This window comes from Podarcis muralis, chromosome 1, assembly GCF_964188315.1.
Source record: "Podarcis muralis chromosome 1, rPodMur119.hap1.1, whole genome shotgun sequence".
In the NCBI taxonomy this organism is placed as follows: domain Eukaryota; kingdom Metazoa; phylum Chordata; class Lepidosauria; order Squamata; family Lacertidae; genus Podarcis; species Podarcis muralis.
The window spans coordinates 21,448,981-21,461,494 of NC_135655.1; the positions used below are offsets into that span (position 1 = coordinate 21,448,981).

The 12,514-nt window shown below is 44.6% G+C and overlaps 1 protein-coding gene across 1 annotated transcript; it reads left to right on the plus strand.

The window, feature by feature from the left end:
* The first annotated feature begins 1,418 nt into the window (after positions 1-1,418).
* SERPINA10 (serpin family A member 10) lies at positions 1,419-12,514 on the plus strand. The gene is made up of 5 exons (XM_028707067.2): positions 1,419-1,556; positions 3,561-4,286; positions 8,043-8,316; positions 11,329-11,476; positions 12,303-12,514. The coding sequence occupies exons 2-5, from the start codon at positions 3,587-3,589 to the stop codon at positions 12,492-12,494; spliced, it is 1,314 nt and encodes a 437-aa protein (XP_028562900.2). The 5' UTR covers positions 1,419-1,556; positions 3,561-3,586; the 3' UTR covers positions 12,495-12,514.

The following is a 12,514-nucleotide window of genomic DNA, read 5'->3' on the forward strand; positions in this document are numbered from 1 at the left end:
CAATATTGCACAGCAGTGGCCTGTGTATTTGAATGCATGCTTTTAAAAGAAACTGCAGGGTACAATTGAACTCAGTGCAATTTTAGTAACCGTGGAACTTCAGTTTCCCTAGAAACTGAGTAAGCCTAGAAACGAGGCATAAATCAAGCCATTTAAAATGGCATATCCAGCTGTTTTCAAAAGATACATATTTTTAAAATGAAATGGTGTTTAATCTTAAAGCTTATTGCCGCCAACTTTTAAGTGTGAGCCCCCCTCCCTCTTGTAAAAGGCTGCAGCCGATGTGCTCTAACGCCTATTGTTAATCCTGTAACTGGGTTCAAGGCCTAACTTTTCTAAAGACTCCAGATCGATTTTATCATCCTGGTCTCGCCACACAGAGACTGTTCAGATGATGGTGATGAAGAAGTTTAGTGGAGAAGGCACCTGTTGAATCTCTATTGGCAGAATGGGCCAATAATACAGAAGGCTCGGTTTTGTGTTGATGTCAAATGAGCCTCACCAATTTGGGGCAACCAGCAATGCTCCTACAGATAACCTCAGTGGTCAAGCTGGGATTCAAGGGTTCAGGTGGTCCCCAAGGTAGCTTGGACCCAGTGGGGAGTAAGGAAAGGTGAGCTCAGTGCTACTGAGATAGGCACACTAGTCTGCTCTTTCTCTCTGGGCTCCCGCTGAGGAAGGTCCCCATTACAGCGATTATGGGTAATGCAACTTAGGTCACACGCTACTTCATTAGTGCTCTTTCAGAAGACCATTGCCAGCACATAGGTCTGATGCTTAGATGCTTGGATTGGCTTCCCTTTTGCTACAGGGTTGTTTCAAGGTTCTTACGAAGCCCTTAACAACATGGTTCCAGGGCCACCTGGTTCTTTATATCCTGGCCCAACCACTGAGATCTTTGGGGGAGTCTCCTTTGACGGTCCCCCATGGCTCATAACTACTAGAAGGCATGAATGCATTGTAGTGGGCCCAAGCCTGTGAGATTAGATCTTGCTGTTCCTGACTTTGTTGCTCCCACAGCATTTTAAGATAGTTTTCAGTTTTATGATAAACGTTTAAAATGCCTAATAATAATAATAATTTACGATAAGCATTTCAAAATGCCTAGTAATAACAATAATAATACCCCAAGATTGTTTGTGCAAGGGAAGCCAGCTGAGGGAAAAGTGTTCTTTCAAAGCTCTGAGGTGCATGTCCTTGAGAACCAGTGCTTAACACCTACCAAAACTACGCTGTTCTTCCAAGTATGTGGACAGGAAACCGACTTTGGTGTTGCCTTTCAGAAGTGTTTACATTAAACTTCTTGAAAGCCCTTTCATGCTCTTCTTTTAACTCCACATGCCGCTTACTGGAACCTGCCTGGCATTGCAGCACTTAGTCCTTCTCTGGAAGTCATATGTCCTGTTTGTCCTTTAGTTAATTTGCAACAGACAAAAGTATGAAGCTACACTTTGGAACGGCAAATATTTACCTCAGGATCTCACTCATTTGGAATAATAACATTGCAACTTGATTTGCACGGGAGTCAGAAAAGTAAGAGAGAAGCTGTCCCATTGGTAAGATTTGCAAAACTAAATTCATTTTAAAAGAATATAATGGAAGGGAGGTCAATTGAAAGTGGTCAATAGTTAATTCACTGCTGTATTTTAAACACTGAGGGTTTGTATGTGTTTTTGGGCAGTTCAAAATGTATCTCCTACTTTTGAATGCCTTACTACTCTTAAGGGGAAATGTGAATAGCTCCACAGGGATTCTCCTCTGTATTTTTGAACTTTTTTGTTGTTCCAAAAGCAATCCCTCTAAGAAGATGCGTCAACAGTGGTGGCATGTCATTGGTAAATCCTTAAAATGTTTAGGATTAATGCCTTACATTACAAGCACCTATGGAACTGCACTATTTGCTTGGAATAGCTGTACCAAAAATAGGAAGGTGCTATATACCAGGTTAGGGACGCGGGTGGCGCTGTGGGTAAAAGCCTCAGCGCCTAGGGCTTGCCGATTGAAAGGTCGGCGGTTCGAATCCCCGCGGCGGGGTGCGCTCCCGCTGCTCGGTCCCAGCGCCTGCCAACCTAGCAGTTCAAAAGCACCCCCGGGTGCAAGTAGATAAATAGGGACCGCTTACTGGCGGGAAGGTAAACGGCGTTTCCGTGTGCTGTGCTGGCTCGCCAGATGCAGCTTTGTCACGCTGGCCACGTGACCCGGAAGTGTCTCTGGACAGCGCTGGCCCCCGGCCTCTTGAGTGAGATGGGCGCACAACCCCAGAGTCTGTCAAGACTGGCCCGTACGGGCAGGGGTACCTTTACCTTTACCTTATATACCAGGTTAGGCTATTTGTCCACCTAGCCCAGTGCTGTCCTCTTTGGCAGCAGCCCTCCAGGGTCTCAGGCAATGCTTTCTTAATGCTTGCCATGTGACTCTTTAAAACGTTCTCAGACTGGTATCCGTAAGGCTGTGTTGTTTACATTCAAGCTAAGCAATATTTAAAACCAAGCTCTTTTCTTATTCTGCATTCACACATCTTCTTCCTCTGGGAGCCTTGAAGGAGGGAGACCCTGCTTTCTAACCCACATTATTTTGAATGTGACTCTAAAACAGTTTGTGTATATTCCAAAGCCCACTCCTAGAACACCCCATTTTTAATTTTTCATCTAATCAGAATGTCATTGTTATACCTATTTGAGAATGACACTGCAGGGGTCTTTCCATTCGCATTCACATTGTTCAGCTTCAAATTAAGATTTAAAAACTTAGTCACTAAGTATTTAAGAGGAGAATTAAACTTGGCAAGTGGCTTGGGTGGCTGCAAGGATAAAATGGGGGGGGGAGCCTATTTAATCTTAGGCTGTGTAGATACCATACACAGTTTGTTAAATGTGCTGGGAATTGTAGCTCTGTGGTGGGTAAACTACAGTTCCCAGGATTCTTGGGTTGGGAATGTGCTGTAAATTTATAATGTGAATGCTGCCTTAGAGGAGCCTTTTCCGAATTTGGATGCCTCCAACTTCCATCATTCCCAGTTAGCATGGCCAATGGGCAAGGCTGGTGGGAGCTGGAGTCCACCAATATCTGGGAACCCCAGGTTAAGGAAGCCAATCTTGGAGAAAATATTAGATATGAGTATGATGCATGGGATAAATATACCCTCCAACATTTCTCTGATGAAAATAGGGATGTCCTATTCAGTTGTTGTTGTTGTTGTTGTTGTTGTTGTTGTTGTTGTTGTTGTTGTTGTTGTTGTTGTTATACCCTGCCCATCTGACTGAATTGACCCAGGCACTTTGAGCAGTTTCCAATGTACGTATATAAAAACATAATAAAACATTAAACATTCTAAACCTCACTCTACAGGACAGCCTTCAGATGTCTTCTAAAGATTATATACATTAGTTATTAATCTCCTTGGCTCAGGCATTGCATAACTCCATACCCTCCAATGTTTCTCTGATGAAAATAGGGGTGTCCTAAGGAAAAGCGGGACATTCTGGGATCAAAAATTCTGGGACTGCAAAAATAAAGCATCTTCATCCATTTCTCTAACCTATTTTCACTTTATTCACCAGAAAGAAGTTCATTGCTGTACTCCAACATGAAATCTGCCTTTTTTCTTGTCTTACTTGAACTGTGGGCTGGCATGTGCTTATCAAATGAAACAGCTGGTGTTTCAGGGGTGGAGACAGAGCAGAGTATCATCCTGAACCTCTGGCCTTTCAATGACACTGATAAACTATCCCTATATAATACTGTGCCAGATCCATCTGGGGAAGAGTTTGTGCCGGAGTCCTCCATGCGCAACTTCACAGAAAAGAACACCAATTTTGGATTCAATCTCTACAGAAAAATAGCGCTGAAGCATGACAACAATGTGTTCTTTTCCCCATTGTCCTTGTCCTTCGCTTTGGCAGCCTTCTTGCTGGCTTCTGAAGGGGAGACGCACCACCAAATGCTTCAGACTCTAAACCTCCACCTTCTGGATGACAAAGAGAACCGGCTGCCATCTTTGTTCCAGCAGCTAAGTGTCAGCCTCGCCAAGAACAAGGAGTTCACTCTTTTGCAGGACAGCTTCTCTTTCGTCCAGAAAGGCTTCCAGATCAAGGACGTCTTCCGCAACTTGTCCAAGCGATACTTCGATATGGAGTTTCTGACGGTTGATTTCCGCAACTCTACTCATGCCAAGAACTCCATCAACCAACATGTGAAACAAAAGACTAGAGGGAAAATCCCTAGCTTGTTCGATGAAGTCGATCACCAGGCTAGAATCATCCTGGTGAACTGCATTCTCTTTAAAGGTAACGATTATTGTGATCATAGATATCTTTGCTGTTTTTTGTTTCGTTTCTTAAGAGAGGTGAACGAAGCTGTGGTTAACAGCCAGGTTTATGGAAGAGTCTTTCTGCCTGCCAATCTACATTACCAGCAAGACCAGACCCTCCAAGTGTGCCTATTTTCCAGGGACTGTCCCGAATTTACAGAAGCCATCCTGGTGATCCCACAATGTCCTGCTTTTCCTTAGGACACACCTATTTTCATCGGAGAAATGTTGGAGGGTATGGAATAGGATGTCCCCAGGGCTTTTTTTCAGCTGGAACTCACCAGAACTCAGTTCCGGCCCCTCTTAGGTGGGCGCCATTGCCATTCTAAGAGAATGAGGGAGGTGTTCATGGTGAGTTCCAGCCCTTCCTTTTCTAGAAAAATAGCACTCAACATTTCTACTTTCACTGGAGAAATGTTGGAGGGCATGCAAGTCTTATCACCACATTAATGTCTTTTCTCTCATTTCTCTTGTTCCTTTATTGGCACCTGAAGGGTCAGCTGCTTCTCGTTAAGGGGTTCTGGGGACCAGCTACCCATCCCTAGACTAGGGCTATTCCAGAGAAATCTATGTATCTGAAGCTAGCATTGTTGCCATAATTTCCCCCAAAAGCAGTACATTCATACCTCGGGTTAAATATGCTTTGGGTTGAGCGCTTTCGGGTTGCGCTCCGCAGCAACCCGGAAGTAGCAGAACACGTTACTTCTGGATTTTGCTGCTCGTGCATGCGCAGATGGTCAAAATGATGTCACACGCATGCACGGAAGCAGCGAATCGTGACCCGCGCAGGCGTGGGTTATGTTCGCTTCAGGATGCTAACGGGGATCCGGAACGGATCCCGTTAGTATCCAGAGGTACCACTGTAACCAAATCTATAAAACAGGAGTGACCAGTCACCTCTCACCAATGTAGTGTAGCTATGTGAACCTTCGAACCACACTCAGGGTGAAGTCGTGTTCTGCTTGCAATCTGCCCCTGACCTCCATGCAGAAGGTGGAAGTTGTAAAAGGAGCTCTCTCCTCCCACGTATTCAATGACTTTCAGGAAGTGAAAATAGGATTCTTAAAACGTGTGCATGTCCATTGCAGCTCTCCCTGCAGTTTTCAATGTAGGAGCTGGTCCTCTCATAAGAACATAACATAAAAATACAAGAAGAGCCCTGCAGGATCAGGCCCATGGCCCATCTAAATGCAGCATTCTGGTCTCACAGTGGCAAGCAGGATGTGAGTGCAACAGCAGTTGTGATTCCCTGCAAATGGTATTCGCAGGCATACAGTGAAGGCAGAATATAGCCATTATGACTGATAGCTATTAATAGCCGTATCCTACATGAATGTCTCTGATCCTCTTTTAAAGCCATACAAGTTGGCGGCTGTCACTGTCTCTTGTGGGAGTGAATTCAAAGTTTAAAGATGTGCTGCTTGAAGATACTAAGGAGTTTTCTCCCACAAGATCAAGTGGGGGCCATGAACTTACATGACTTTCAGAGAGGAAACCAGTGGGTCTGGCACTGTGTTTTGTTAGGAACATAAAAAAAAGTCCTCTTGAGTCATTCCAAAGGCTCGTCTAGTTCAGCATCCAGTGACCAGCCAGGTACCAATATCACTCTTCTCAATTGTGATTCCCAGCAATTGTCATTCAGAAGTGCAGTGGCTCCAACCATGAGGTAGAACATCGCCATCATGCCTTGTAGCCATTGAGAGCCTTTCTCCTCCATGAATTTGTCCTAATCCTCTTTCAAAGTCATCCAGGTTGGTGGTCATCGGCACATCTCTTGGGCTGTCATATAGATGCGGACCCACGTGGGTCCTCTTTGCTATTGCAGAATTTCGCACATTGGCAAAAATCAAGGCCATCTGCGTCCTCCCTCAATTTCTGTCGACCCTTTTAATAAGTGGAGAAAAAGACTGCAAGGAATGTTTCCAGCCACTGGGTGTTGCTTGTCAGGAATATTTTCAAAGGGCTCCATGGCAACCAAAAAGACACTGCAATTAAATATCCCCTAATTTCTCTCTTATATATTTTTAGCTCCTGTTCTGATTTTTCACTCCTTCACTAATTGTTGAGTTGCGATAAAGTGTGCTGATGAGAGAAAAAGAAGATAGAGCTATCTTGAGTGCAGGGAGGCTACAGAAGCTCCATTGGCTTCGGTGGGCTTTAAGCAACCTACAAGTATGCAGGATGGCACCCCTTCTGTGATTGAAAGGGCAAGCCTGGGAGGTCTAAAAGGTGACTCATAGAGAAGAAGAAAAATTATGTGGAGTGGGGAGGAAAAGATGTCATAGAATCATAGAATCGGAAGGGATCCTGTGGATCACCCAGTCCAACCAATATGCAGTTGTCCCTTCTGGGGATCAAACCTACAACTTATCAGCATCATGCTCTAATCAACTGAGCTATCTAGCCAACTGTTCAGGGTGGGGACAAACAAGAGACTTTTGAAGGTGTTATGATAACCCAAAAGCCACATTTCCTTCTGGGCAATTTTCCAGGCAGGACCAGAGGCAAAAGTGGGAACAGCAATGAATGTAAACCGTATTTTTGTACAATAAGCTAGTTCCTGCACATGCACACACAAACCCCACCTCCATACTCCCCACATAGAAGCCTGAGGCACCATCACACTTCAAGCACACCTTTCATCACAACAAAAATATGTATGAAGTATGGCCAACGGAGGCATGGCTTGGGAAGGAGCTGCCTTTGAGGGCTATACACCAGGAACTGTATTAGAAAAGCAGTGATCAACCATGCCAAAGTTACATGCTTTGAAATCCCATTCATTTCAGCGGAAGGGTTAATAATAATAATAATAATTTATTATTTGTACCCCGCCCATCTGGCTGGGTTTCCCCAGCCACTCTGGGCGGCTTCCAACAAAGATAAAAAATACACTGAAATGTCACATATTAAAAACTTCCCAGAACAGGGCTGCCTTCAGATGTCTTCTGAATGTCAGGTAGTTGTTTATCGCTTTGACATCTGATGGGAGGGCGTTCCACAGGGCGGGCGCCACTACCGAGAAGGCCCTCTGCCTGGTTCCCTGTAACTTGGCCTCTCGCAGTGAGGGAACCGCCAGAAGGCCCTCGGAGCTGGACCTCAGTGTCCGGGCAGAACGATGGGGGAGGAGACGCTCCTTCAGATATACTGGACCGAGGCTGTTTAGGGCTTTAAAGGTCAGCACCAACACTTTGAATTGTGCTTGGAAACGTACTGGGAGCCAATGTAGGTCTTTCAAGACCGGTGTTATATGGTCTCGGCGGCCACTCCCAGTCACCAGTCTAGCTGCCGCATTCTGGATTAGTTGTAGTTTCCGGGTCACCTTCAAAGGTAGCCCCACATAGAGCGCATTGCAGTAGTCCAAGCGGGAGATAACCAGAGCATGCACCACTCTGGCGAGACAGTCCGCAGGCAGATAGGGTCTCAGCCTACGTACCAGATGGAGCTGGTAAACAGCTGCCCTGGATACAGATTTGACCTGTGCCTCCATGGACAGCTGTGAGTCCAAAATGACTCCCAGGCTGCGCACCTGGTCCTTCAGGGGCACAGTTACGCCATTCAGGACCAGGGAATCCTCCACACCTGCCCGCCTCCTGTCCCCCAAAAGCATATGCTGAAATGGCAATCAATGGGGACTTGGCTTTGTCCGGATTGTCCCTGAAGTTTCCTGCAGCTGATGTGGATTATGTCAGCATTATAGAATAAATGGTTGTTTTTCTGTGTCTATTCTCAGGCAACTGGCTACACCCGTTTCCTCCCAAGCACACAGAACTGGCCACCTTCTATATTGACAATTACAGGAGTGTCCAAGTGCCGATGATGTCCAAGACAGAGAGGGTTGCCATCACGTACGATAAGAGCTTGAGCTGTGTCGTGCTGAAGCTGCCATACAAAGGGAGCGCACACATGCTGGTCGTCATACCTGAGAAGGGCGCTGATTTTATGTCCATTGAAGACCATTTAACAAATGAGCTGGTGGAGTCTTGGCTTACGACCATGAATAGCAGGTACAGGAAATGTTGTGCTTTTTGTTGCTAAGATGCTAGATTGATGCAAGCTAGAATATTCAAAGGAGACGGAAAGAAAGAGGGCAGTGTAGCTGAATAAGGAAGGAAAGGGGTTTAACTATGATGGATCCCTGGAGCTTGTCACCTTTTCCACAAAGACAAGTTCTTTGCTTTCACTTCTTCTGGGAAATGATCAAGCGCACTGGTCCACAAACACAAACACACAATATTAAACATATATATATATATATATATATATATATATATATATATATATATATGCTTTCGTAGATTTTCACGGGTACAGGAATGCAGGTTTTGGTGTCCTCGGGTATCTTCCCGTGTAAAAGTTGGGGTGTCTAGGCGACGTTTCGACGAGGTCTCACTCGTCATCTTCAGGCTGGTGCTTTCGGCTTCTTGTTACTGGAACAGAGCAGGATCTCAGTGTTTGAGTTCCTATAAATACTGTTGAGGAGGTGTGGCCTCCAATGTTCTGGGCAGAGAGGAAGTTCCCAGGCTAGTGTGCCTTTTCTTCTTTTGTTCCTTAATTGCTTGAGGGATATCTTGAGTGATTTCTTGAGTGATATCCTGAGTACCACTTAGGTGGGTCATTAGGTGTGGATTAGTTGCTAAAGCCTTTGTGTCTTGACCTCTTGAACTTTGTGAAGAGTTTTTCTGAGAAGATGGGTGTACTACATTTAGTTGTGCTCTGGCTTGGCTTCGTGTATAGGGGCGAGCTGTGGTTTTGTGGCCTGTGCCAGCCAGATCTGTGTAGGGATTGCAGGGGGGTGCAGCATCCGGAGGTGCCACCATGGTTTGGCTACTGGATGGTGTCTGTAATTTATCTGTGGAGAGGGTCTGGGTTTGGGTCTGGTGTGGTTGATTGGTGATGGCGTTCTGTGTGCCTCTGGATCTGGTGTCAGTTTTTGTGGGGAGGGCTAATTTCCAGATGTCTGGCAAGCGGGATGTGTCGTCACGCTTGTTCATGTTGTGAGGGTGTTTCTCTATCTCGATGGCTTCCATGATTATTCTCTTGTGGTGATGTTCCATGTTAGAGAGCAATTTGGAATCTGCAAAATTAATTTCGTGTCCTGTTTCTTTCATGTGTTGGAAGAGAGAGGAAGTTTTTTCTTCTTTTTTGACGGCATTCTTGTGTTCTGCGATACGTGCATTTATTCGTCTGTTTGTTTGTCCAATGTACGTGGCTGGGCAGACTTTGCAGGGTATTTCATAGACCCCTTGGTTTTCCAACTGGATTTTATCCTTGGGGTTTCTGAGGATATTGGCTATTTTTTGGTTGGCGCAAAAGGCTGTTTTGATATTGTGTTTATGGAGGATTTTGCTAATTTTATCTGTAGTGCCCTTGATATAAGGAAGGAGGGCCATGCCATTGTTTTCTTCTGTGTCTTGGTTTTTGGGGGGTGTTTCTTTTTGGATTAGCTTCGTAACCCTGTTTTGCTGGTATCCATTGGCAATTAACACATTTGAGAGATTCTGTAACTCAGTTGTCAAGTGGTCTTTGTCAGCCAGGCGTTTGGTTCTGGAGATGAGAGTCTTGGCTACGGAGTTTATTTGTGCAGGGTGGTGGTGTGATTGTGCATGTAAGTAGCGGTTGGTGTGTGTTTTTTTCCGGTAGATAGTGTGTCCTAGGGAGCCATCAGGTTTTTTGTAGATTAGGACGTCAAGAAAGGGAAGTTGGTTGTTGGCTTCTATTTCCATAGTGAATTGTATTTTGGGGTGTAGGCTGTTGAGATGTGTGAGGAAGCTGTCCAGTTTTTCCTTCCCGTGTGGCCAAATTACAAAGGTGTCGTCAACATATCTGAGCCAATATATATATATCCTGTATCTAGGCCCAAACTTCCTACAGTATGTAGAGATGATGGGAACCATAGAAGTTACATTTCCCATGGCTCCCGGCATCACAAATGAACATTTTATAATGAAATGATTTTAGAATGTTGTATTATTTTACTGTTGTTAGCCACTCTGAGCCCGGCTTCAGATGGGGAGGGTGGTATATAAATAAATAAATTATTATTATTATTATTATTATTATTATTATTATTATTATTATTATAGTACGAACAAATGAACTACATTAAGGGATTTTATATGTTTGTCAAAGTCCACATTCTATGAATGATATAGTTGACTCCCCTACACAGGGGTTACATTCTGGGGATAGTGCATAAAGCCAAAATCATGTATAGTCAAAACACTCTTCCTGCGCCTCTGAACACCCTCCCAAGGCCACCAAACACCCTCCATATACCTCCAAATGCTCTCCCAAGTTGAGTGCAATGGTGGAGGGGGGGATTGCCGATATCCCCCCCACCCCCGGCCCATCCTCTTTTTTTTTTATTCACTCAAGTTAAATGTGCATAAGTTGCGAGTCAACTGCATCAGTGGATATACCAAGTCTTTTAGATGATATATTATACACATTAACTGGTGAATGTGCAGTCTCCAAGAGAAGAATATGCACACTGACCAAGCAACACTCATTGCTTTCCATATTCCCTGAGTTCATTCAGAGAATATGCAGACTGAGAGGGCAATAAACAAAATCCCCTGCTTGTAGAGCTGCTATACGTCCAGATTTCCCTGGACACAGCCAGGAAACGGGCTTGAAAATGGAGTCCAGGGAGGATTTCTGTGAATCGGCAAAATGTCTGGGAAAACCCAGATGTAGGGCAAGTAGGGTTTTATTTTTTAAAAAAAAATTCAACAAACCCAGAAAAGCCTATTAAAAGCTCAACAACTTTGGGGGGGAAACACACACACACAACTGAACAACTTTGACCCTCCCCCCATCTCACCCTTGCAAATGAAAGCTCAGCAACTTTTGTCCAGATTTTTACTTTTGGGAATATGGCGACCATACCTGTTTGTCAATATTCATTTATGCCCTTTCTTCATAGCTGTCCAGTCAATGTGCACAATGAGCAGTTTTTATGCACAATCTCCATTAAACTTACATTCGTCACCAAATATTGTTTATTTGCATTACAGGAAAATGGACATTTACTTTCCAAAATTCAAGCTAGACCAGAAATACCACATGCATCAATTACTTCAAGATCTGGGAATTAAAGATCTTTTCTCCAATGAAGCAGACCTCAGCCACCTCACAAATGAGAGAGATGTAAAAGTATCCCAGGTAAGTGTGACCACTTTTCCTGCAGAAGTGCATGCTACCCCATTTCACAAGGCACAACAGCCCCAACGTTGAGATCCAGGCATATTGCTGGGTATCATTTGTTCAGTATCAGTGTGCTGGGAAGAAGATTGGCATTGCCAGATTAGACAATGCTGATCACCCATTTGGAGGCAGGAAAAGAGGAAGGAAACTAGGATCTTAAAGCAATCAAGTGATGGTGCTTAGGTTGCTTTGGTGGTGTGCACGTATCTCTGACCTACCCAATAACTTGCAGACTCCTGTGCTGGATTTGAGGTGTTTTCACTTTTGCAGGACCCAATCCCAAAGAGTCATCTGTGTGCAGAACCTTGTTGCAGTTGTGTGGATAACCACCTTTGCTGGAATGGGACGACATGACTGCAATTAACATAAAAGTTTTTGTTATATTAATTGCAGTGATGGAGCAGCCTTGAGAGACCGAGAGAGGGTGCAGTTTAAGCAGAAGATTGGTACCTTCTCTCTTTGTCATGGTGCTGGCAAAAATCACCTTTCTGAACTTGCTATCTCAGTCTTTGCCAACCTGATGCCCTCTAGATGTTCTGTGGTCCAACCCCCCAGACTTGAGGGAAGCACGTTGGCAACGGTTGTGCTATTTGAAGTTGCTTCAACAAAGTCCTGTTCTCATATAAATCTCTAATGACCCCCATGAGGGGTACCCAGCATAGCACCCTCCAGATATTGGACTACAACTCCCATCAGCTCCAGTTAACATGACCAATGGAGATCAGTGTTGCATGAAATGCAGGCTGCTTTACTATGAAACCTCATCCATTTCCAACGTTCTCAGGTTCTCCAAAGAGCAGCTATTGAAGTGGATGAGTGGGGAACCGAAGCTGTAGCTGCCAGTGGGTCAGAAATCATGGCATACTCGCTGCCGCCAGTCATCCATGTGAACCGGCCGTTCCTTTTTATGATCTATGAAGCGAGCATAAATGCATTGCTGTTCCTTGGCAGAGTTATCGACCCTACGGAGCTGTGAATAAAAGCCACACATTTCTA